Genomic DNA, 21,884 nt, shown 5'->3' with positions numbered 1-21,884 from the left:
AGAAACACAAGAATAGATTAAACATAGTCATTTTACAGTTTCAGGATTCCATAGAACCAGCTGACACAAATGGAGAAACCAGGAAGTGTTTGGCTCATCAAAATTACCTCATCAAAAACGTTTTAAAGAACCGAGAGCAACATGTAGAGCTCTGAGGCGTCACTGCCTCTGTTAGTTCATGATTTAACAACAAGAAAGAGAGATGGGAGGGGAACACTTCTGCTAATCTAATAATTAGCACATTTAGTGCTTTTGCTAACTTTGAAAACTTTTTAGCACTTTTGGGTTCCCCTAAATTCTAAAGCACTAATTTGCTGTTTTGTAAGCCTTTAGTTGAATGAAGTTGAATGTCGGTGTTGAAGCTTTTGTTATAAACTCCTAAGAATTCTTCATGTATGTAGATGTTTATATTCATGCTCTTATTTTGAAGTCTCCACTTGTGAGAATTATGTTTACTTTGTACTCAGAGTTCTGTAAACAGTTTAAAATCTCCTGATGTCCTGCAGGCTTTCTGACCGAATCCCTACTGTGGTGGAACAGGGTAAATTAGCATCAGAGCTAGCAAAACTCAACAACTATCAAGCTGAAACCATTCAAATCCTCCAGTCTGAGTGGATCAAACCATTAGAGTCCAGTCTGCCTCTGTGATAATAGTCATCAAACACCGAGTTGGTTGTTTTTAATTAACTCAAGGAATCAAGTTAAATGAATCTGCAGCCAGCATATAGATTGAGGGCACATATCATTCTCAGGTTGTTGTTATACAACCTGATGTTGAGGTAAAGGTTGAGGTAAAGGGCACATCAGCTCTAACTTCCTCACTTTCAGAACCCAGACCTGACACTTCTTCATCGGGCCAATTGTTCGGTTTGTTTCTTCTTCCACAAGGTGTTTTTGTTTGTGATTAGTGTTTCACCATGAGGGGAAATAACTAAAAATAACTTTTATGGTTTCCTCACTTGAGTTATGTCTCGCCTTTTCCAGTGGCCATTTTGTAGCGGTAAAACCAAACATGCTGGAGTTCAGCATGGAGTTCAGTTGGGTTGCTAGGCAATGGGGTTAGCTCAGCTGGGGTTGCTGGGTAACAGGCAGTGGCTGCTGATTTGTGTCTCGACATGCTGAAGGTTTTTCAAACGGCTCATTTTCCAGACACCAAACATGAACTTATTGCCTAAAAACAGCTGCGTGGTTTTGTTTTCGGCCCTTTTGTTCTTTAGAAGCAGTCGAGGCAAAAATGGAAGAACAAAAACATCCAACAATGTTTAACATCAGATATTGATTTTGACCCAATTTTTAAGAACAGCATACTCAAAAAAAGAGGCATTACTGGACAGCAAATATTTTATCTACATTGTGTTTCTTTTTTATTGTCATGGTTGAGGAAACTCTGCAAAAACACGAAATCTTACCAAGTATTTTTGGTCTGGTTTCTAGTCAAAATATCTTAGTACAAAACTAACAAAACTAACGTATAAGTAAGTTTTCAGCAAAATAAAGTAGATAATAAGTAAATAAATCCTTAATTTTGATTTTTAAAAGGTGTTAGTTCCACTGGCAGATTATTTCACTTATAAAAACAAATTTTTCCAACATTATAAAAGAAATAACCTGCCAGTGAAACTAATACTTTTCATGAATATGAAGGAATTATTGACTTAAATTCCTATACTTTGCTGAAGTTACTTGTTATGGAAAAGTTATTTATTTTAAATGTACTAAGATGTTTGGACTATAAATGTCACCAAAAATAATTTAGTAAAGACTTTTCTGGATTGCAAGTGTCTTTTTGTTATTTGTTATGTATTTGCCTCAGTTATTGTTATTTTTGATTTGACCAGCCTCGTTATGTTTTACTTAGATTATGCTCTCTCTCTCTCTCTCTCTCTCTCTCTCTCTCTCTCTCTCTCTCTCCCCACAACTGCATCCTGTTAGCCAATCAGCTCCCAGTATTTAACCTCCTCTCTGATTCTCTGCTTCCTGTTTGTTTACCTGCTGTTGCACCATATGTCTCTTCATATGTAAGTTGTTGTTTATTTATCATTAAATTAATTTTTACTCCCCTCTTAATCTGCTACACCATCTACAAACCAAATCATCAGCCAGAAACCTAAAACAGCTGCTGGGTCATGTTTTTATGAACGGTTTATTTTTCCCGTCAGGTTTTTCTGCCTTGAATATCAATAAGGAAACTAACGTCAAGCTGTGAGAACAGATCCCTGAAAAACGTTGATCTTTTTCTTGACGACCTCCTCGACCCAGTTCGCCTCCTCGAGTCAAAACCACAAAACCACATCCTGAAACAGAGCCTTAAAATAAACAGCTTCTCTGGTCGTCTGTGCCGCTTTCTGCAGGTTTACTCATGGCTCCAAAACATCTAATCTGAAAAATGGTTTTAAAATCTGTTGAGTATGAAAGTGTCTCTTGCATCAGACACCAAAAGAAACAAAACAAATGAGTAGAAAAAAATAAGTTTTATAACTTCTGGCAGTTTGTTAAAGAATTTTGTTTAACTAAAAGAGTTTGTAGCCAATTCAAAAGCAGCTGGAAATTGGTTAAATGGGGATTAAAATACAGTGAAAAGTGATAGAAATTATCACTGTAATTCACATTATTTTTAAACAACTTGGTGCAACTACAGAAAAATGTTTTATGCATTTTCTAAAACTAATTGGAAAAAGTAAATATCACTACAAACAATGGGCTTTTCTAAATGTAATCTGGGTTCAGTAATTCATGAGAAGAGTGCTAATAACTTTACCTAAATAAATAATTAACTCAAGAGTGTAGCTCCACCATCTCATGAAGCAGATCACTATTTCTCCTCCAGATAAAACAAACTTTAATCTCTTAAGCATAAAGGTGATTTAAAACAACTGACAAGCAAACAAAACTCATTATTTTTGCTCCAAGTGAAAAACGGAACCGAGTTTTACAATATAACAAACTGCTTTGCTTATTTCAGTTTTGAATCTACAGAAAACAGCTGGCTAAGCTAATGCTAGTTAGCTAAGCTAATGCTAGGTTACTATGAAATTACTTGTGTGGATTTGGTGAATGAAATAAAAACAAATATGATCCTGGAAGATTTTCCAGATGTTTATTTAATTTTCAGGACTATAAACATGTTAAGACTCACTATTTACTGATAAAACAGTTGTTAGCTAGTAGATGTTAGCATTTGCTGTCTTACAGGTTCTTTTCACTCCTTTATGCGAAAACGATACAAAATGTTAAATAATAAATAAAACTTAAGAGTTCAAGAGTAAAATACATGCATGGAAAACATAATATTTAACATTAAACAAATTATGATGCACTGAATAGCCAGTTCATTTTAAACTTCACCACTTCTCTCCTTCTGTTTTATTCATGAATACTTAGCTTTTTCTGCTAGGTCAGTCGAAAAGAGCTTCTCTTCTCCAACATGCTGACCTCATCCAGAATCTGGATTTGAACCCAGAACCTTCAGAGCCAAGAATGCAGAGATGTGGAAACCTTCTCAGTCATGAACAAACCATTGTTTTGTCCCGGGTTGCGTTTTTGGAAATTCAGGATCTAAGCTGTAAGCCCTGATTGCTGCTCATTGTTATGAAAGTGGGAGATTTTTGTGTGTGTAGCAGGTTTTACAATCCTGTTTAATTGGGACCAAGGGTTACTGTGGAGGATTCTGGAGCTACAGGCTTACAAAAACTGAGAAGTACCTCAGAGTGACGGAGCAGCTCAGACAGAACAGCCTGTAGATGGTCAGGATCCATGCAAGGAAAATAATGATCATCTCTTGGTTTCTACAAACTGATATAATTATCTTCATGCAAATGTCTTCTCTCTACAGGAGCTGCCAGCTGGGGAAATGAAGTTTCCATGAAGCCCATCAGTCATAAAGCTGTGCATCATTGGTTCATTCATTAGTGAGCGCAAATAAAACAGGAAGTCAGTGAAAGTTGGAGGAAGAACAGCCGAGCTTCCCTTTGATTAAGTTCTCTAAATCCAAAAGATGTCAACAGAGACGGTCGACAAGGACGGAAGAGGAACCAAAACCTCTAAAACGTCAAAGGATCACAAAAAGGTAAAAAAAAAAAATCCCCTCGTTTGACAAATTACTTCTGATTTTTAAAATATAATTTCAGAAATATTTAATTATTGACAGTATTTTTAATGTTGAAATGTTAGGTGCAACTTTCTCCCTAAGTTTCATGTGAGAGTCGTTTATCAATGCAAATGTTTTAGTATCAGAACAAAATATTTAAAAGGTTTAGCCATGACGATGAGATCACTTTACTCTAGTTACAAGATCTCAATCAATAGACTTTTATTAGATAAGATAATCCATTATTAGTCCCACAAGTGAGAAATTTAAGCCGCTACAGAAGAAAGTGGACAGAACAAAAGAATAACAGAAATAAAACACAGTACAGTGCAGAAAAACTCCAGACTAGCTAACCTAGAAATTTAAATATGAAAATGTTAATATATTCTACTTTGGTGTAATCTGCAGCAGCTGCATGATCATTAAAACAGCCAAAATGTCTGAAATATTTTTACAAAACCATTATAATAATTGACCTGCTGGGCATAATTTACAATGATGATGTTATCCTGGTTTTCAAAACTAATCTCAAGCAACCTCATAATATCTTGTTAAAATTGGTTTTGAAAGTGGAAGTATGTAAATAACTTTAGTTTTTTCACCAAGACTGCAGAACTTTGTGTAAACTGGTGACTTTTGATGTCTTGACTCCTAATTTTATAGTATTCTGGTGATCTATGTTTTATTTTTTTGTCTTTTTTTCCCCTTTTAGGTCAGATAAATATTTCTGGAGGTTGGGGGTTTCCTAAGCCAATTAACTGAGTTTTTGAAGCATTCAGGGTTAAAATTTAGGAGTTAACTTTAGGTTAACTTCAACCATCAAAATCTCACAAAAACAATATTTTCCAAACTTTGTTGAATCTATGAACTGCCCTAAATCAAATGTAGTTTCCCTCAATTATTTTGAGTCCTAAATCTTACCATACAGCGCTAACATTACATTTCATTATTTGTTAGCAGCACTTGCTAGAAATATAGATGGTTGGTTAAATAAGTTTAGTTGTCCACTACAGTAAAAGCTAATAATTTTGTAGAGTTTCAATATTTTATATGTTTGTCAAATGTGAAATATTGTATGAACTTTCTTTTTTTTCTTATTTCCTTATTGTTCATTCAAGCTAGCTTTAAAACGCTGCTAGCTTTATAAAGCTGCAGGCTATAGATGGGTGTCACTTTAAAAATGCAAACAAATTGACACAGATATGATCAGATTACATGCTGGACTAGTCCAGTATTTGTGGAGAGGAACATGATATTGTGTTTTTCCCAGAAATGGATCTAGGCTATTTACACCAACATTCAGTTAGCAAGTGGTGCTAACAGTTAGCGGCTACACGCTAGCATAATTCCAAACAACACCACGGGCTCAGGGTGAGGCTGAAAGTGGTTAAACATCCGTGCATTTCTTTGTTTCTGAGGTCACCGCCACCACTGAACATGTTTACAAGCTAATTAACACGAAGCCAAGTGCAGCTGAGGGAGTCAACAGAGTCATTAACATGATTTATCCCGAGGGGAACGTGCTAATCCGACACTTTTAACTAGACCAAATGTTAACACATGCTAAATATAGCCTGTTCGTGACGGGGGAAAAGTAAAGGTTATGCGTGGAGACAAGAAAGAAGTAATTAGTTTATTTTTTTAAATTATAAATGTGTTTGTCAGCCCACACCAGAGGCCCTGAAAGGAGCCATCCAGCTGGGAATCGGTTATGCTGTTGGAAACCTGAGCTCCAAACCCGACAGAGATGTTCTGATGCAGGACTTCTCCATGGTAGAAACCGTCTTCTTACCCAGGTAAATGTTTACATACAGTGTAAATGGGGCTAAATCAATTTCAGTTTAGTGCAGAAACTAGTGTAATAACAGATAGTTAGTGTCTCACATTTTGTTTATCCAGGAAAGAAAATGGAGACTTGACTATTTCTCCTCATAAGATTGAGAATAGTTTGAGCTCAGTTAGCCAACCTATTAACGGTGAAATGGCCCACCACCCAGGGCAGCACATCCTGTGGGGGCGGCTGCACTCTGAAGTTTATTACTTGTTATGTAGAATGGATTAGCATACAAACTGGTCAAACATGAACTGAATGTTTTATTTGCTGGTGCATAGTCTCATAATGAAATAATCTGCCTGTTAATTTGTGTCTAATCATTAAATGGAGGAAAAAAATGCAAAATTATTTTAAACAAATCAATTGAGATACAGCCTCTAAAAGATCAAACTTCCTGTTTCTCTGAGGTACAAATAAGACTTTCTGTCCTACCATCTCAAACATAAATGCATAATTTAATAAATACTACTGGGACTTGTATTACACATACACTACAGTTGTGTCTGACATGAATATTTAGTGTGCAATAACAAAATATCAGGGCATTTTAGATAGAAATCTAGTTTTTTTGTCAGAAAAATGAAAATTGGTGTTTGAGCTGAATAATAATCCATAATATATGGAGAAATGATTCACCATGTGAAAAATCAACTTTATTAGTCAAAATGAAATATTTGGCCATAATCTTATCCAGATCTAATGATTAGAAAACCTGTTAGGTGATGCCAAGAGTAGAAAGTGAAAGGTTTAACTCCAACCTAATGAAATGTTATAGTTTCTGTCCAGCTGGTTTCCAGTTGTACAAATATTACCAACATGGTTGCCAGTGACTGTGGCACAATTTACTTTTCAATCAATCAAATTTTATTTATATAGCACATTTCAGCAGCAAGGCATTTCAAAGTGCTTTACATAATTAAAATAAAAACCGCATGTGACATTGAATAAACAGTGAGAAAGAGACATTTTGAAAAAGATTAAAAACATTTTAATGTTTCTTTTTAAGAAATATTTCTGAACATTTTTGTTGCCGAAACTTAAATCTTTCAATAGAACAAATTAATGGAGGAAAACACATGTCTACACAAGGTGTTGGTTTAATTTTACAAAAACAAGCCGTCACTCTTGGTCAGACATTTTCTGGAAATGTGATGTCAGAAAACACTTTAGCAATGCTTGGTTTACCCTCTGACTGTTCAAACAGCGTCACCAGTTAACTAACATTTCTTATTACCATTATCTCCAGTGAAGGCAGCAACCTGACTCCGGCGCATCACTTCCCAGATTTCCGGCTGAAAACGTACGCGCCGCTGGCCTTCCGCTACTTCAGGGAGCTGTTTGGGATCAAGCCTGACGACTATCTGGTGAGCTGAAACCACAACGTCACACTGACTCGTCACCATGGTGATGTGAGTTTCCGTGTAACTGGTTGCGAAACGGTCTGACTGTTGCGTCACTGCGTCTCAGTACTCCATCTGTAAGGAGCCGCTGATAGAGCTGTCCAACCCCGGCGCCAGCAGCTCCTGGTTCTACCTCACCAGTGACGACGAGTTCATCATCAAGACGGTGCAGCACAAAGAGGCCGAGTTTCTGCAGAAGCTGCTTCCTGGGTACTACATGGTGGGTGGCTGAGTCACACGTTTCCCAACAGTGACATCATCAGATGCTCGTCTTCCCACAGAGCGCTCTGCACTTTTCTGACACTTAAATCTTCTAGATCACATATTTAACCGGAATAAAAACTAAAAGCTCTTTTAGTTTTTTCTCTTTATTTGTTAAGAGAAAAGAAATACTGAAATAAATGGTTTAAAGTGTAACCATTATGCTTCCTTGAACAGGTTAGTATCAGTCTATGGCCTATACAAAACATGTTTATTACAATTTTAGCATAAAATAAATCTTAGATAATGAGATTTTGGCTGTTTTAGGGGAACTTGTCACTTTAAATCCAAATAAGCTGCTGGCCACGCCCCCTAACTCAACTTTTAACACTTGCGTGAAAATGGCTACATACAGATTCACAATTATACAACTGAACATCTTTGAAAAGCAGAAGTGGAGCCTCCTGCATAACCAGCAGTGGTTTCTGGATGCTAAGTCAACATCTAAACACTTGTCTCTTCCAACAGCCATGTTGCATCGCATACAGCGGTAAAACCAGCTGACTAAGCATCCTGGAACTCTATTGGGGTTGCTAGGTAACAGGACAAAGTTTGCCTGGGGTTGCTAGGTAACGGGTGGTGCCTGCTGATACTTTACATTCGGGAGGTTTTTGAAACGGATCATTTTCCTGACACCAAAAATGCCTTGGTGGGTTTTTCAAGCAATTTGGATGTTTTCAGAAGCAACAGAGGCCAAATAAGTGTAAAAAATTTGTAATATGCGAAAGTCCAATTTAAATTCACCACCTTCACCCAACCCTGATACAAATAGACCTCTTGCATGAACTAATCCCTTCAATAGGACCCTTGTGACAACTTGAAGTAGGCCAGAAGAGCTCAAAGTGCAATTCGTAATGAATGGATCAAAATTACTGATGAGAACAAGCGAAAAACAATCGTTTCTAAATCTTTGACTCCAGAAAAACGGTTGTCCACAAATGGAGAAAATATGAAATGGTACTAAACTTTCCCACCTAATAGAAACATGTATTTTATATGCAGTTACATTTTTATAAGACTAAGTTTCAGCAGCACGTAAAGACGGTGCAGAACCAACTTTTATTTCATTCTCGCATAAAAACATCAGAATTTCAAAAAAAGTTATGTATAATAAACTCAATCATTGAGTTATGCATATTACATATACAACTTTGATCAGAAGGATCTGGGTAGCATTTCTTTGGTTTAAATAAAAAGTCATTCAAAAATTTATTTTATATTTAATCAGGTTATCTTTAAGGTTTGTTATATTTTAATTTGACTAAGTGAAAAATGAAGGAATTTCAGGGGAAAGACTTGCTTAAAAATAACTAAACTCCACCGTGTCTCCATGTCTTCCCCGTTTGTTCTGAATCAGAATCTGAACCAGAACCCGCGCACGTTGCTGCCCAAGTTCTACGGCCTGTACTGCATCCAGTGCGGCGGCGTGACGGTTCGCGTGGTGGTGATGAACAACGTTCTGCCTCGAGCCATGAAGATGCACTTCAAGTACGACCTGAAGGGCTCGTCCTACAAACGCCGCGCTTCACGCAAGGAGCGCGTGAAGAACTCGCCGACCTTCAAGGACCTGGACTTCCAGGAGATGCACCAGGACGGGCTTTACTTCGACCCGGACACCTACAGCGCCCTGATGAAGACGCTGCAGAGGGACTGCAGGGTGAGCAGGACGCACTGCAAAACACTGCATGTTAGATTTAGTGGAAATAACTTGATACACTTGAAATAAAGCAAAAACTTTTCAGCTTGTTTTAAGTCAATAATTCCTTAATATGGATGAAAATAATTTATAAGTAAAATAATCTCCCAGTAAAACATTTAAAAATTGTAACTTGTTTGGGAAAATGTCTTGTTCTACTGGTTGATTATTTTTCATCAATATTAATGAATTATTGACAACAACAAGCTCCTATTACTTGCTGAAAAGTTATTGATAAGTTAGTTTTGTCTTATTTCAAGTGAACTTAAATATTTGTACTAGAAACTAAACCAAAGGTGCCTGTTCAGACAACAACTTTTATTTGTTGCCTAAACTGGGCTGTGTTTTTATTCTGACTAAAACATTAGCTGCGATAATCATAAATATTAACTCCACTGATGCTGAAGGGTTTTCCAGCGCAGCATCAAAGGGAAACTCCTGGACTGAATTCATGGCTGCAAAAACATAAAATCTGACCAAGTGTGGTCTAGTTTCTAGTTCAGATATCTTGGTAAACGTGAAATAAAACAAAACTTACTTTTCAGCAAGACATAGGAGCTTGTTGGGAATAAATAATTCCTTATTAAGGAATTAAAATGGAAAAAATATTAGCTCTATGATACGAGACATTAGTCTCATTATGTGTATTTTCCCACGCTGTACTTTTACTTCAGTCTTTTTATCATGAAGTGTTTCTACTCTTTAGTAAACTTTCTGGATTTTCTACCCACTGAAAAACAAACATGATTTAACTAAAACCTCACCTGACACACACCTGCAGTTTCTGTTAGTTTTTTAAGTTTTTTATTAAAAAAAACTGATTTGGAAACATTTTTTTTGTTATATGAATTATTGTCATTTTGGTTCTTAAAATACCAAAATTTCCCCTTAACTTTATATTTTGGTCCATCTGAAGATGTAGTTTTTAAGCTTTAAATGATAATTTGATAAGTTACTCAGAACTTGAGTAACTTTACCAAATACTTTTTGTCATTTCTTGGACGGATACTTTGTACTTCAGCACAGTTTTTGACAACAGCTCTAAACCAACAGCCAGAGTGGTTTTAGTTAGAAAGGCCTAGTCAAAGTCATAACAATGGCTGTGTTGCATTGTATTGCCGTAGGAAAACCTGCAGAAGTTTCCAGAATCTACATTTTAACTTCATGTTTCCAGTAAACTGAAGATCATGTGGTTCTAAAATACAGAAATGAAGGTTTGTGAGCACAGGCAGCCATGCTAACTGCTCAGCTGATCACTAATAGAAATAAATCTGAGCTTACAGAGGAATATTCATTAGTGAATCAGCAGCTGGAGCTTATTTCCACTATCAGCTCATTTTACTTGCTTGTTGTTCCATCAGACCAAACACTCAAAGAAATTGAGTCTCAATCAACTTATCGGTCCTCAGCGGGTTTCGCTCTTTGCTCCTCGCTAAGCCGATGATCGCCGCACAATTCCCCACTTTGATGACGTTACGCAACACAGCAGAGCAGCAGGCTGAGCCGACGTCTCTGCTTCTGTCTGTTTCACTAACGGAAACAACAATGGCCACTTGATTAAGGATTAGCACCTGACCAGCTCTAACTGGTCGGCTGTGTGGAACATCAGTCTGTGTGTTTGGTAACTCGGTGTGTTAAGAGTCTCTTTGTTCAGAGGCTTACAGCGTTCTGCACTTTCTGGTTTAACCTTTTTAAACTTTAATACCAGCTTACATGAATCCCAAAGTCCATTTTCTATCTTTTTAAGATAGAAATGCTTCAAACAATACTTTAAAAAGTCACATCTCTACAATTGTGAAGGATTCTTTTTTTCAAACTGTATGATGTAATATTCAGTGCATACGTCTAAAGTGGATATTCACAACTTCCTGCTTGTAGCTGAATTCTGCAGATTCCCTCTAGAGACTCTAACTGCTTATTTTTAAAGATCAAACACCAAATACGTCTCAACACACACAGGGGAAACTGTCTTAGCAGAAGCTAATGGCTACAAACATGGCTAATAAACTAGATTCTGATCAAGCTAACGGCTAATCAGAGTCAAGCTAATGGCTAATCGGAGTCAAGCTAACGGCTAATCGGAGTCAAGCTAATGGCTAATCGGAGTCAAGCTAACGGCTAATTAGAGTCAAGCTAACAACTGTTTGCTGTTGAGATAAAAAGTACGAATCAAAACTTTGGTGTCATGCTAATAGCTAACCAGTGGTGAATGTCTTAGTTGTGAATTTATGATGCTGTTTTAGGAAAATTGTAGATTTAAAAAGAAGAAAAATCTCAGGAGTTTTCTAGATAAAACAAAAAACTTCAAAGTTTGAAAAGTCAAAAATCAGTTGGACAAAAAAAACAAAGAAATTGAGATTAATCTCAAACTTTTCAGAAAAATACGTGAAAACTTCTGGTTTTGAGAAATGGAAAATTTTTGACTTTTGGAAATTTTCTGAGTTGCAAAAGTTGAAAATTTTAAACTTTTGAAACTAAAAACTTTATTTTTTGGGGGGCAAATTTCTGTTTTCTGGCAGAAATGTTTATATATTTTATTTTAATCTACAATGACTCAAAACAATCCTCAGTCTTGTCGTTTATAGCTGGTTTTCAGTTCTCCTCCTTACTTCTGTCCCCTCAGGTCCTGGAGAGCTTTAAGATCATGGACTACAGTTTGCTGCTGGGCGTCCATGTGCTGGACAGGAAGCCGCTGAGCAGAGGGAACCGCTGCGACAGCAGGAGAGGACAGAAGGTCCTCTACTCCACCGCCCTGGAGTCCATCCAGGGGAACCTGAAGGACCCAGAACCGGTCGCAGACGACGACACGTCAGCAAACATCTCATTAAAAGTTATTCTCTAATCAAACTGGAGATTAAATATGTTTAAATAATCGTCTCTGCTCTCTCCAGGTTGGGTGGGATTCCTGCCAAACACAAAGATGAAAACCTGCTCATCTTTTTGGGAATCATTGATATTCTTCAGTCATACAGGTAACACAAAAAACACGACGCAGCGTTTTAGGGCCGTGGTGGAAAACAAAGGAGTACATTTCAACCAAAAATTAGTTTTTTAGAAAGAAACTTGGACATTTGAGTCTTTTTTGCTTTTCAAACAGATATGTTTCCAAGTTGTTTGTTTTCTAAAGAAAAAAAATGTACATTAATCTCAAAATTTTCAATTTTTTTCTAGCAGCTTGGTCCTTAAAATACCAAAATTTCCACTTGACTTTTAAAACTGACATTTTCACTTTTTCTTCAACACTCTAATTCTGACATTAATCAAAATTCTGTTTAAATTTGATTGATCTTTTCCAACTTTCTTGTTGTTTTCCAGGTTCATTAAGAAGGTTGAGCACTCCTGGAAGGCTCTCGTTCACGACGGGGTCGGTTTGTAAACCTGTGCTTCTGTTTTACCCACAGATTGATAAATGTTTTGTTTGACCGTGTCTCTGCTTACAGGACACCGTGTCGGTCCACAGGCCCGGTTTCTACGCAGACAGGTTTTTAAAGTTCATGGGAACGACTGTTTTCAGGAAGCTTCATCGTAAGTTTAGCTTTCTGCTTTATTTATCCTCCGTTTATAGTCTGTTTGTGTTTCATGAGTTTGTTTTCCGTTTCCATGACATCAGCTTTAAGAGGAGCGTCTTCCAAGAGGAAGAGGAGTTCCCTCCATGCAGGGAAGTCGGCGTCTCAGGAGTTTCTGTCCACACAGAAAGAGAAGGAGGAGAAGAAGGCGCAAAGCATGGACAACCTGGATGGAAACTGTAAATTAAACTTTACTTCCATGTTTTTTTTAAAAAATGTTATTTATATTTTTTTTATCCCTTCTGATTCACTTTCTGGTGTTTCAACAGTTTACAGTTCCTCCAAACAACCAGATCTGCTTCCCAAATCTGCTCTGACTGAATCCATCCGAAACGACGAAGAGGAAACTGAAAACAGGTACTTTGTCTCCATGGCAACCTTCTAGGTTCACATCCTGTTGTTTTCAACAATAACAGGAAAAAAAAACCTTTGTTTCCTGATATGAAAACCCCAAATACTGAACTCAGTTCACCTCATATAATGCATCCGATTTGATGTGAAATAATTTTGGAATCATTTCATTAAGACGTTTTGCATCTAAAGTGACAACAATTTGTTTTAAAGCAAATATTTTCCCCTAAAATGCACAGAGGTGGGTAAAGTATCGAAACATTTCACTCAAGTAAAAAGTATTAATCCAAGAAACTATTCTAGAAAGAGTGAGAAAGTATTTGGTGAAAATTCGACTCAAGTATTGAATAACTGATGTTTCCAAATCAGTTTCTTTCAATTAAAAAACTTATGAAACTTTAACAAAATCTGCAGCTGTGTGTCTGTCTGGATTTTTGTTTTCATTCAGTGGGTAGAAAATCCAGAAATTTTACTCAGAAATAGCAATACGTCATAATAAAATTACTCAAGTAAAAGTAATTGAGTAAATATAAGTAGTTACTATTCAACTCTGAAAATGTAAAGTGCATAAAAATCTAAAATAGTTTTTTTCCTGTACCAGTGACGATCGCCGGGACTCCAGCTCCACTTTAGCTCTGGACGATCCGCTGCCGTCGCTCAGCAGGAGCCAATCAGACTCTGAGTTGGATGTTTACTTGGTATGAAACGTTTTTATCCACAACTCTAAATGGTTCCAAGTTACTGATAATAAACACGATATTTATAATACATCTGCGTTATTCCTTTCTGCTAAATGCAACACTGCTGACCAGTTAGAATCAAATTCAACATAATTTATTATCACTTGTACTTGATGAAAGAAGGGAAATGTAGACTCATGATTCATCAGGTTGGATTTGTTTTTGTAAAAATCTCAGTTTTATTACTAGCATGTCTTGCACAAGCATTCATAGCCCTTAAATCTTCCCCTATTTGTCGCACCGCAACCAGAAATCTGTTAATTTTCAATAGAGGAAATAAAAATGCCAGGTTTTCATAATTTTTCACAAGAAAACTTTTTTAAAGTCAATTAAACATAAATAAAATCTAGAATTTTTTTCCAAAGCTAAAAAGCTATGTGCAGTAATGATGATTTTTTGTTGTTGTGTTAATCAGAAAGCTCTAATCATAAACATATAGGATAAGCTAATGCTGGGATGCTAATGCGTCACACCAAGACGGTATTTAGAAGAAGCTAATGCTAACCTGCTAACTTTAAATCATATCTACCTTCGAAACACTACAACCTTTGAGCACCAATTAAATTTTTATGTAATAACTAACATGCACTATAATTACATGTTTATCTAATTCTCAACTGTCCGTTTTTATTTTGTTGTGTAGTTTCCTGTTTTAAATAGTTATTGCAGAAAAAACAGGACAAAACTTGAGAGGAAACGGAACTGCTGCTAAAACAGCATTCGCCTCCTTCAAAATAAGAGCGTGAACATAAACGTCCAACTGCTTGAATGAACCTTAACCGTCGATAATTTAAACACGGATGTTGAACTTTTTTTCTACTTAAAGTTTATGAAACATCCAAGAAAATATCCGTAAAAATTAATCTGCTGGAAGCTAAGTGCTAAACGTGTTGAAAGTTGGCAAAACCGCTAAACAAAAAATTAGCTTCACTATTGGCGTATTAGCAGAAGTGTGCCCACCACTGTCTATTTATAATATTAAAATATAAAGTTTATTGTTACACAGGGAAGAAAAAGTTCATATTTTTGTAAGGAGTTGCCAACATTTTAGTTCTGAAATGCCTTTTTTTGTTTTAGTAGGCGGTGTAGCTTCTAATATTTCCTTTCTTTGATTATCAAAGATTATCACCAACACCTTTAAACTGCCCACTTTTTTTAAATAACATCCTACATTTCTTTACAAAATGTGGCCTTAATACATTTTCAGCCTCATACAGACTCGCCCAGGCGACCCAGCTGGAGCTGATCACTCGTTTGTGTTGCAACATCCATAAAAATGTAAGCATTAAATTACATCTACAAACATTTCCATTCACTTGTTTTTCTTCTTCTTTAAACTGGAGACGCTGAGGGACTTCTGGGGATTCGGTTTTCCCTTCATCAGACGTTCTGGGACAGAAATAGAAACCCGTAGATTACACTCAGTGACTCATGATAAGTAAACTCCCCTGCAGCCATGAGATGTTACTGCTAATGACACAACTTCATCTTCCTGCTTATCACTCTCATGCAATTTGTCTCATCGTTAAAATACTTTCCCACTTGATGGTTGTGGTTTCAAAGGGTCAAAAGTTCCCGCTGTCATCGTCCAGCCTGAGTGACTCAGCTCAGACTTTTTCCCTTTTGCTCTCCAGCCTGGGAAAACCTCAGTGAATTACATAACCATCAAATCCTCATTCGGGCTTATATGGCGCCGTTTTCCAGCCCGTGTTGAGCAGACGTCCGAGTTAATCTGATCTCAGAGGCTCAGGAGGAACACAGAGAAATTCAACAACTGGAACACAGACGCAAAAAAGTCATTTAGTTCGCATAAACTCATTTATATAATGTCCTTGGGTAAAAAATTGAACCTAATTGTTTATTTTCCTCCAGTTTTGAATCTATTTGAAACCAAAGTAAATATTTTCGTACATCATAAACAATCTAATAACCTGTAAGAAATTGTATGACTAAAAATGTCAAATCATTAAAAATTTTATATAAACACTGAAAATACTTTATTACAGTTAATCTGTTTAGTTTTAAGATACAATAAATAAACTAAGGTTTATTTTTATTTTAAAACAGCCATCTTGTAATATAAAATAACACAAATACCCAGAATTGATGAGTTAAAAGTTGAAAATGTTTAAAAGCAGGGAATGTCTAATGTGTAGGAACAAATATGAGCCACCAGGGGGCGACAATGCACGTTTGTAAAAACTGATTTTATTTTTATAAAGATAATGTAGGATTTTTGCAACAATTTTTAACAGAACATACAAAAGCCAAGAATTTACATGTGACACATTACATTAATAAATATTAAATAAATATAAAAAGTTCAGTTATGAGACGCATAGGGTCAGGCAGGTGGTTATAATAGGTGCTATTTTTGTCATTTGTGTTTTTCCTGAAAAGTATTAAATAAGAATGATGTTTTATTTTTCTTTTCCAGTGAGGAAGGACCTGTGAGCAAACTTTTAAGACTACAGGCAGCAACATGCTGGTTCTCGCCTGCCAGCGTCACTCTGAGCCTCCATCATCGTCATTCTGTGTTGCCATCAATGTGCCAAATCACTGTAGATCCATCATTATCCTATTAATAGAAGGTGTTTGTGTGGTTTGAGATCCACTGTTCTGACAAAAAAAAAACACTAAGCTGCCACTGCTTCTTCCTCTCACTGTTGTTCACTGTGCTGGCAGTAAATATTTAATTTTCACTTTGTTCTCTTTTGCTTCTTTTTCTTTGTTTTACTGTAAATATGCAACTTTCTCAGCGGCTGGATCCCTGAGGACAGGAATGACTTTCCCAGAAATTATGTTCAGAGGCGATTCTGTCACCTGTAGTACCACAGTGCAGGTTGGACTGCTGTGTTCTTGCATAACATATTTCAATGAAGGGTTGTGCTCTCCTACACTTACAGTATCATGCAAAGCTTTTGATAGCACTAAATAATACTGATTAAACTTTCCCTGAACTTACTACTTCCTGTGCTGGAGCTTACCAGGGGCTTCAATGAGACTTTTGCTAGATACCTGTCAGATAATTTCCTAAACTTTATCGGTTATTGGCTTAAAATATTTCTGGAACCCATTATGCAGGATCCTGGAATGGTCTTGGAACCTACTTGGTACTTCCCAGGATTCTTCCATGGAACTTGCTAGGCACATCTCTTTAAACTACAAGTACTTTTCTTGTAACTTACCCGTTATTGGTTTGGGAATGGATCAGGTACCAACCTGGAATGTTCTCAGAACATACCAGATACATTTCTGGACAATACCAGATACTTGCCTGAAACTTACCAGTGATTAGCCTAAGACTTTTCTGAAACTTGTCCTGGAATGTTCCTATAACTTTCCTCGCAACTTAACAGAAACAATTCTAGAAACTATCGGGTTCTTTCCTGTAACTTACCAGTTATTGGGCTGAGACTTTCCTGGAAGTTACCAGGTACCAACCTGGAACTTCATTGGCACGTACCAGATACTTTTTTGGAACTGTTCCTAGAATTTACCAGGGACGTTCCTGGAAACTGCCAGGTACTGTACTGGAACTTTCCAGGCGCTATCCTGGCATTTTCATGGAACCTACTAGGCACCTCCCAAGAATCTCTCATGGAACTTACCAGGCACTTTCCTGAAAGCCATTGGTACTTTCCTGTAACTTACCAGTTACTGGCCTAAGGCCTCTCTGTAGCTTATCAGATGCTGTCCTGAAAACCATCACATAATTTCATATCTCTATCCTGAAATATTCTCGGCACCTTTCCTGGACTTAACACACATTTCTAGAAAAAAATAGCATTTTTCCTGTGACTTACCGGTTACTGACCTACGACTTCCTGGGATGCAGCATTTTATTTCCTGAACCTTATGAGATACTTTCCATACATTTACCATCCCTGAACTTGGCAGGTCTCAGACTGATGGAAAGGTTGAAGTCCAGCGTTAAGTTTCCAGTTGGTGATGGTCTGGGTTGCCATGGTGTTGGTCTACTGGGTTTTCTAAAGACCAGCTGTGTAGCAATATTACAGAAATTTGTGATTCCTTCTAAAGCTTTATGGACATGCAGATATTTTCCAGCAGAACTTGGTACCTGCCAAGACCGTTAAAGATCCCAAAAGCTAGTTCAGTGATATTACTTTGCTTGATTGGCCAGCAGATAGACCTGGACAATAAGGACCATATAAGATTGCTTAGCTACTTGGAAGTTAAATATAAAAATTCAGGGATGAATAAATAATACCATGTGTTAATTTCCTTAATTTGGAGATGTTAGTCTGTTAGCATGCTAAACATTAGCATAACTGTTTAGTTGTTTAGTGGTAGTTGTTACTGTGAGAGCCTGGTAGCATCTGAACACAGCTGTACTTTTTTGTGACATTAACTGATTGGTAAGTCTCCATGGTAACACCCTTATGTCCAAAAATTGCTTTGAACGTAACGGGTAAACATTAGCATGAAATGCTAATTTGTTAGCTACAAATGCTATAGGTCTGAGCTTAATACAGTAGTACAAATATTAGTTTTTCATTTCCTGCAACATGTTGTACGAACTTTCATCAAGACGGAGCCTTCAACGTTGTTTTTAATTATTAAATTGTCAAACTGTGTTGTCATAGTAACACTTTACAGGCAGTCTCATTTTATCTACAGTAAGTAATAAACATTGTCAAAATATTTTTGATTATCCAATAAAAGTTGTGATTGTTTAAAATACCTTAACCAAATTTGGATTTTATGTAAAAAGTGGGTTTTTTTGTCTTTGTCTGGCTTTAGTCCACATATTGTTTAAACCAAATGTGTTTTTCTGTGGTTTTTAAGACTACAATTGTAAATTTCTGGAAAATAAATTAATATTTAAAGTCTGTTTATCTGTGATCTCTTGTTTTGTTTGCTCGTATAATCAGAGAAATTCATCTTTTATAGCGTGAAATTATAATATGACTTGACTTGAATTGTGAGTACCAAGCATTATGCTAATGGGTTATTTTTATTTTAAAAACTAGTTGATAAATTACTAATAACCACTGTTTTTATTAATTTAACTCCTTTATATTCCTGTTTTATATAGATTTAGTAATAGGACATTCAGGGCCTCTTTGATTAATGCAGTGACTTAAAAAAAGCAGTGAAACTTCAGGTGTCCAAAATGTGACCCGGGGGCCATTTGTGGCCCCCAACCACAATTCAAGATTTGAACAAATTTGGCCCTCCAATACTTTTTTTGTGTCACAAAAGAACCAGTGAGGTTTTACTCAAAAACAGACTTTGTCACACCAGCCTCTTACATTTTCCTAAATACATAGTATGGTAGGAAATTGTTGAGAAACATTTTATAGACTTAAAATGGAAACTAAGCCCAAAAAATTACATTAAGTAAAATTGATTTCACAATACTATTTTCTTACAGTAGAACAGGGAGTCATTATTAGAAGTGCACTGCAAAAACACAAATCCTACCAAATATTTTTTGTCTAGTCTCTAATGTAAATATCTTAATCCACTTTAAATGAGACAAAACTAACAAGTAACTTTTCAGCAAGATACATGTTTGTTTTAAATCAGTAATTTCTTAATATTGATTTTAAAAAGTTAAATTTCCACCGTCAGATTTTTTCACTTGTAACAAGATATTTTTCAATGTTGTAAAAGTAACCAGACTAAAATTTTATTACCTAAGAATAACTTTGTGCAAACAAATGTCATGAACATATTGTGTTGCTCAGGCTTTGGTTGCTAGGGGACGGGCAGAATTCCACTGGGGTTGCTAGGTAACGGGGCAGATTACTTCACTTGTAACAAAGCATTTTTCCCACATTATAAATGAAATAATCTGCCAATGGAACTCATACTTATTCATAAATATTAAGGAATTATTTACTTTTTTCTTGCTGAAAAGTTACTTGTAAGTTCGCTTAGTTTTATTTGAAGTACACTAAGGTATTTGCACTAGAAACATACTTGGTAAGACTTTGTGTTTTTGTAGTGTGTCCCAGTGACTTTCCGCCTTGTTGTCAGCTGAGAGAAGCGTGTGTGTGAAAGGCAGAAGACAAACCGTGGTCAGATGCTGAAGAACCCGTTGACAGGAAAAGGAGGCGGCTCTGCTCCTTCCTGTTCAGCGCTCACAGCGTTCCTGCTCCAGTCCAACTTCCTGTCCGAGTGAATTCCGCAGGATTTGTGCTCCGTATCTGTTCCTGGATCTCGTCGTCGAGGGAAAGAGGCGCGGCGCCTCCACCGGACCCCCAGAGGGACGGAGGAGGTTTGGTTGATGGAGAGCAGAACCTGGTCTGATCCCAGGAGGGAGATCTGAGCCAACCACTGGAGAAGCACTGGAGGGAGGGGTCAAAGGTCACAGAGGGAAATAGACTCCATCTATCCATTAAACAAACCATCCATCCATCCATCCATCCATCCATTTTTGCTGTATCTGTTATTTAATTTGTTAAATAATATAGTAAAATAAAATAAAATACAATTTTCCATTGTTGTTTTTCTGTTACGGATGATCAGTTAATATGTTCCATAAAATCAGACAAACATAGAAACATTAAGGACTTCCTGTGGATTTTATTCAAAGTACAGAAACAGAAGAAAAATCTGAAATCAGTTCATCAGTTTTCAACATGAATTTTTATTTTGAATAAAAAGATTTTATTTCAAGTTTAAAATATGCGTCATAAATCCGTGTCCAGTCTTTCCTCAGCAGAGCCTCTGGGTGAGAAAATGGCCTTTTTTGAATCCCGCTCAGTAAATGAGTGATGAGTCAGAGCAGCGATACCATCAGCCGCACCTACTGCAGTTTCAACTGCACACCTGAAGTCACTAAGCCACGCCCACATACCTGCCACAACCAGGAAGAGATTATATGGACTTCTCCAAAACATTCACCGATATCTTTCCCAGCTGAAGACCCTTCCTAGCCCACCTCCTCCCCGCCCGGGCCGTTGGTTCGGGATAAAACCTGCGTTGGACCGGCAGAACCGGCAGAAAGTCGCGGTTTCGCCAGGTGAGTACGCCCTGTTCTGTCCGCTCAAATGTCGCCTCTGTGTTTTTTTTTCTCCGTGTTTCTCAGCCATGTTGGATCAGAATACCGACACAGACCGAGAAATAATGACTTACCTAGAGGGTTTTAAGGTGTAATAACCACCTTCAGTGCGTTTTAAGGTGGAATTAAAGGTTTAATTTATGCTGGTTTTGACCCACTTCGTGTCCAGGCCGCGGCTCTGTTGGCGTCCATCCAGGAATAAACGGTGTCTGTCTGTCTGTGGCCTGCAGGTTCGCTTCAGGTGTTATTAATGAGATGACCAGACACTTATCCACTATATTTAACCTCTAATGGGGTTCATATAAGATATTCAACCATTTTTCTATATTTAACTCCGGTTATTTGTCTCACTTTCACATCTTTCATATGAGAGATATTCAAAGAAATGATCTAATTTCTTCTTTTAACCGTTTAATTTTTAAGTTTCAAGCATAAATTGAGGTTGGATACTTTTGCTTTTTTAACTAAAAATGATAGAAAATGTTTTAGACATGGGAGATTCAATGTGGAAATTATTCACAATTTACTGGGTTAGTTATATAATAGTTTTGAATGAGGAAAAATACAAATGTGGAATTTTATTTTATGACTTTTAGAGGGGAAAATCGCTGCAGATGATCATAATTTTGTATAATAAAGTCTGACCAGTGTGAAGCACATTATCTACAAAAATAATGGAGTTTTTGCCTTTAAAATGTTCCTGGACAATAATTATTTAGGCTTTCTTTAGTAAAATGGTTTTTAATATTTTATTAACATAATTTACAGTTTCTGATGATTAAAAAAATCTACAAATATTTTCAGCTTTCTGTTTTTTACTAAAGATCCTCCCCCCTTTTTTTTTTTTTTTTTTTTTTTTTATAAAACCTTTTTTTGTTTTTTTAATTTTTTTTTTTTTTTTTTAAAAAATTTTTTT

General features: G+C 36.6%; 2 protein-coding genes and 1 long non-coding RNA gene across 6 annotated transcripts in view; 2 read left to right on the top strand and 1 right to left on the bottom strand.

Annotated features, from left to right (window-relative positions):
- pip5k1ba (phosphatidylinositol-4-phosphate 5-kinase, type I, beta a) overlaps positions 1-18,788 on the top strand; it is a 27,197-nt gene extending 8,409 nt beyond the window's left edge. Inside the window, exons 1-17 of one of the 4 annotated variants that reach the window (XM_015015688.1) lie at positions 1,968-2,018; positions 3,382-3,562; positions 3,651-3,743; positions 3,833-4,066; positions 5,753-5,883; positions 7,168-7,285; positions 7,389-7,541; positions 8,940-9,239; positions 11,902-12,086; positions 12,170-12,250; positions 12,594-12,642; positions 12,719-12,803; positions 12,889-13,023; positions 13,114-13,201; positions 13,797-13,893; positions 15,143-15,213; positions 16,373-18,788. In XM_015015688.1, the coding sequence (XP_014871174.1) occupies positions 3,995-4,066; positions 5,753-5,883; positions 7,168-7,285; positions 7,389-7,541; positions 8,940-9,239; positions 11,902-12,086; positions 12,170-12,250; positions 12,594-12,642; positions 12,719-12,803; positions 12,889-13,023; positions 13,114-13,201; positions 13,797-13,893; positions 15,143-15,181 (1,533 nt within the window). In that variant the 5' untranslated portion in view covers positions 1,968-2,018; positions 3,382-3,562; positions 3,651-3,743; positions 3,833-3,994 and the 3' untranslated portion in view covers positions 15,182-15,213; positions 16,373-18,788. Of the gene's footprint in view, positions 1-1,940; positions 2,019-3,381; positions 3,563-3,650; positions 3,744-3,832; positions 4,067-5,752; positions 5,884-7,167; positions 7,286-7,388; positions 7,542-8,939; positions 9,240-11,901; positions 12,087-12,169; positions 12,251-12,593; positions 12,643-12,718; positions 12,804-12,888; positions 13,024-13,113; positions 13,202-13,796; positions 13,894-15,142; positions 15,214-16,372 lie in introns of those variants that run through there. The other 3 variants (XM_015015691.1, XM_015015689.1, XM_015015690.1) reach the window with 3 other exon arrangements.
- On the bottom strand, positions 15,220-21,184 carry LOC106935287 (uncharacterized). Its single transcript, XR_001421866.1, has 3 exons — positions 21,043-21,184; positions 19,979-20,252; positions 15,220-15,324 (listed from the first exon to the last, which is right to left on the bottom strand). It is a non-coding gene; the product is annotated as an uncharacterized LOC106935287 (long non-coding RNA).
- Positions 20,728-21,884, top strand: part of tjp2a (tight junction protein 2a (zona occludens 2)) — a 42,953-nt gene continuing 41,796 nt past the window's right edge. The window contains exon 1 of the mRNA XM_015015686.1: positions 20,728-20,929. The gene's annotated coding sequence lies outside the window, so the exon portion shown is untranslated. The remainder of the gene's footprint in view (positions 20,930-21,884) is intronic.

The sequence above is a fragment of the Poecilia latipinna genome, unplaced genomic scaffold (assembly GCF_001443285.1).
Source record: "Poecilia latipinna isolate Pla-1442-1.1 unplaced genomic scaffold, P_latipinna-1.0 Scaffold1942, whole genome shotgun sequence".
NCBI lineage: Eukaryota > Metazoa > Chordata > Actinopteri > Cyprinodontiformes > Poeciliidae > Poecilia > Poecilia latipinna.
This window is presented reverse-complemented; position numbering and strand designations above follow the sequence as displayed.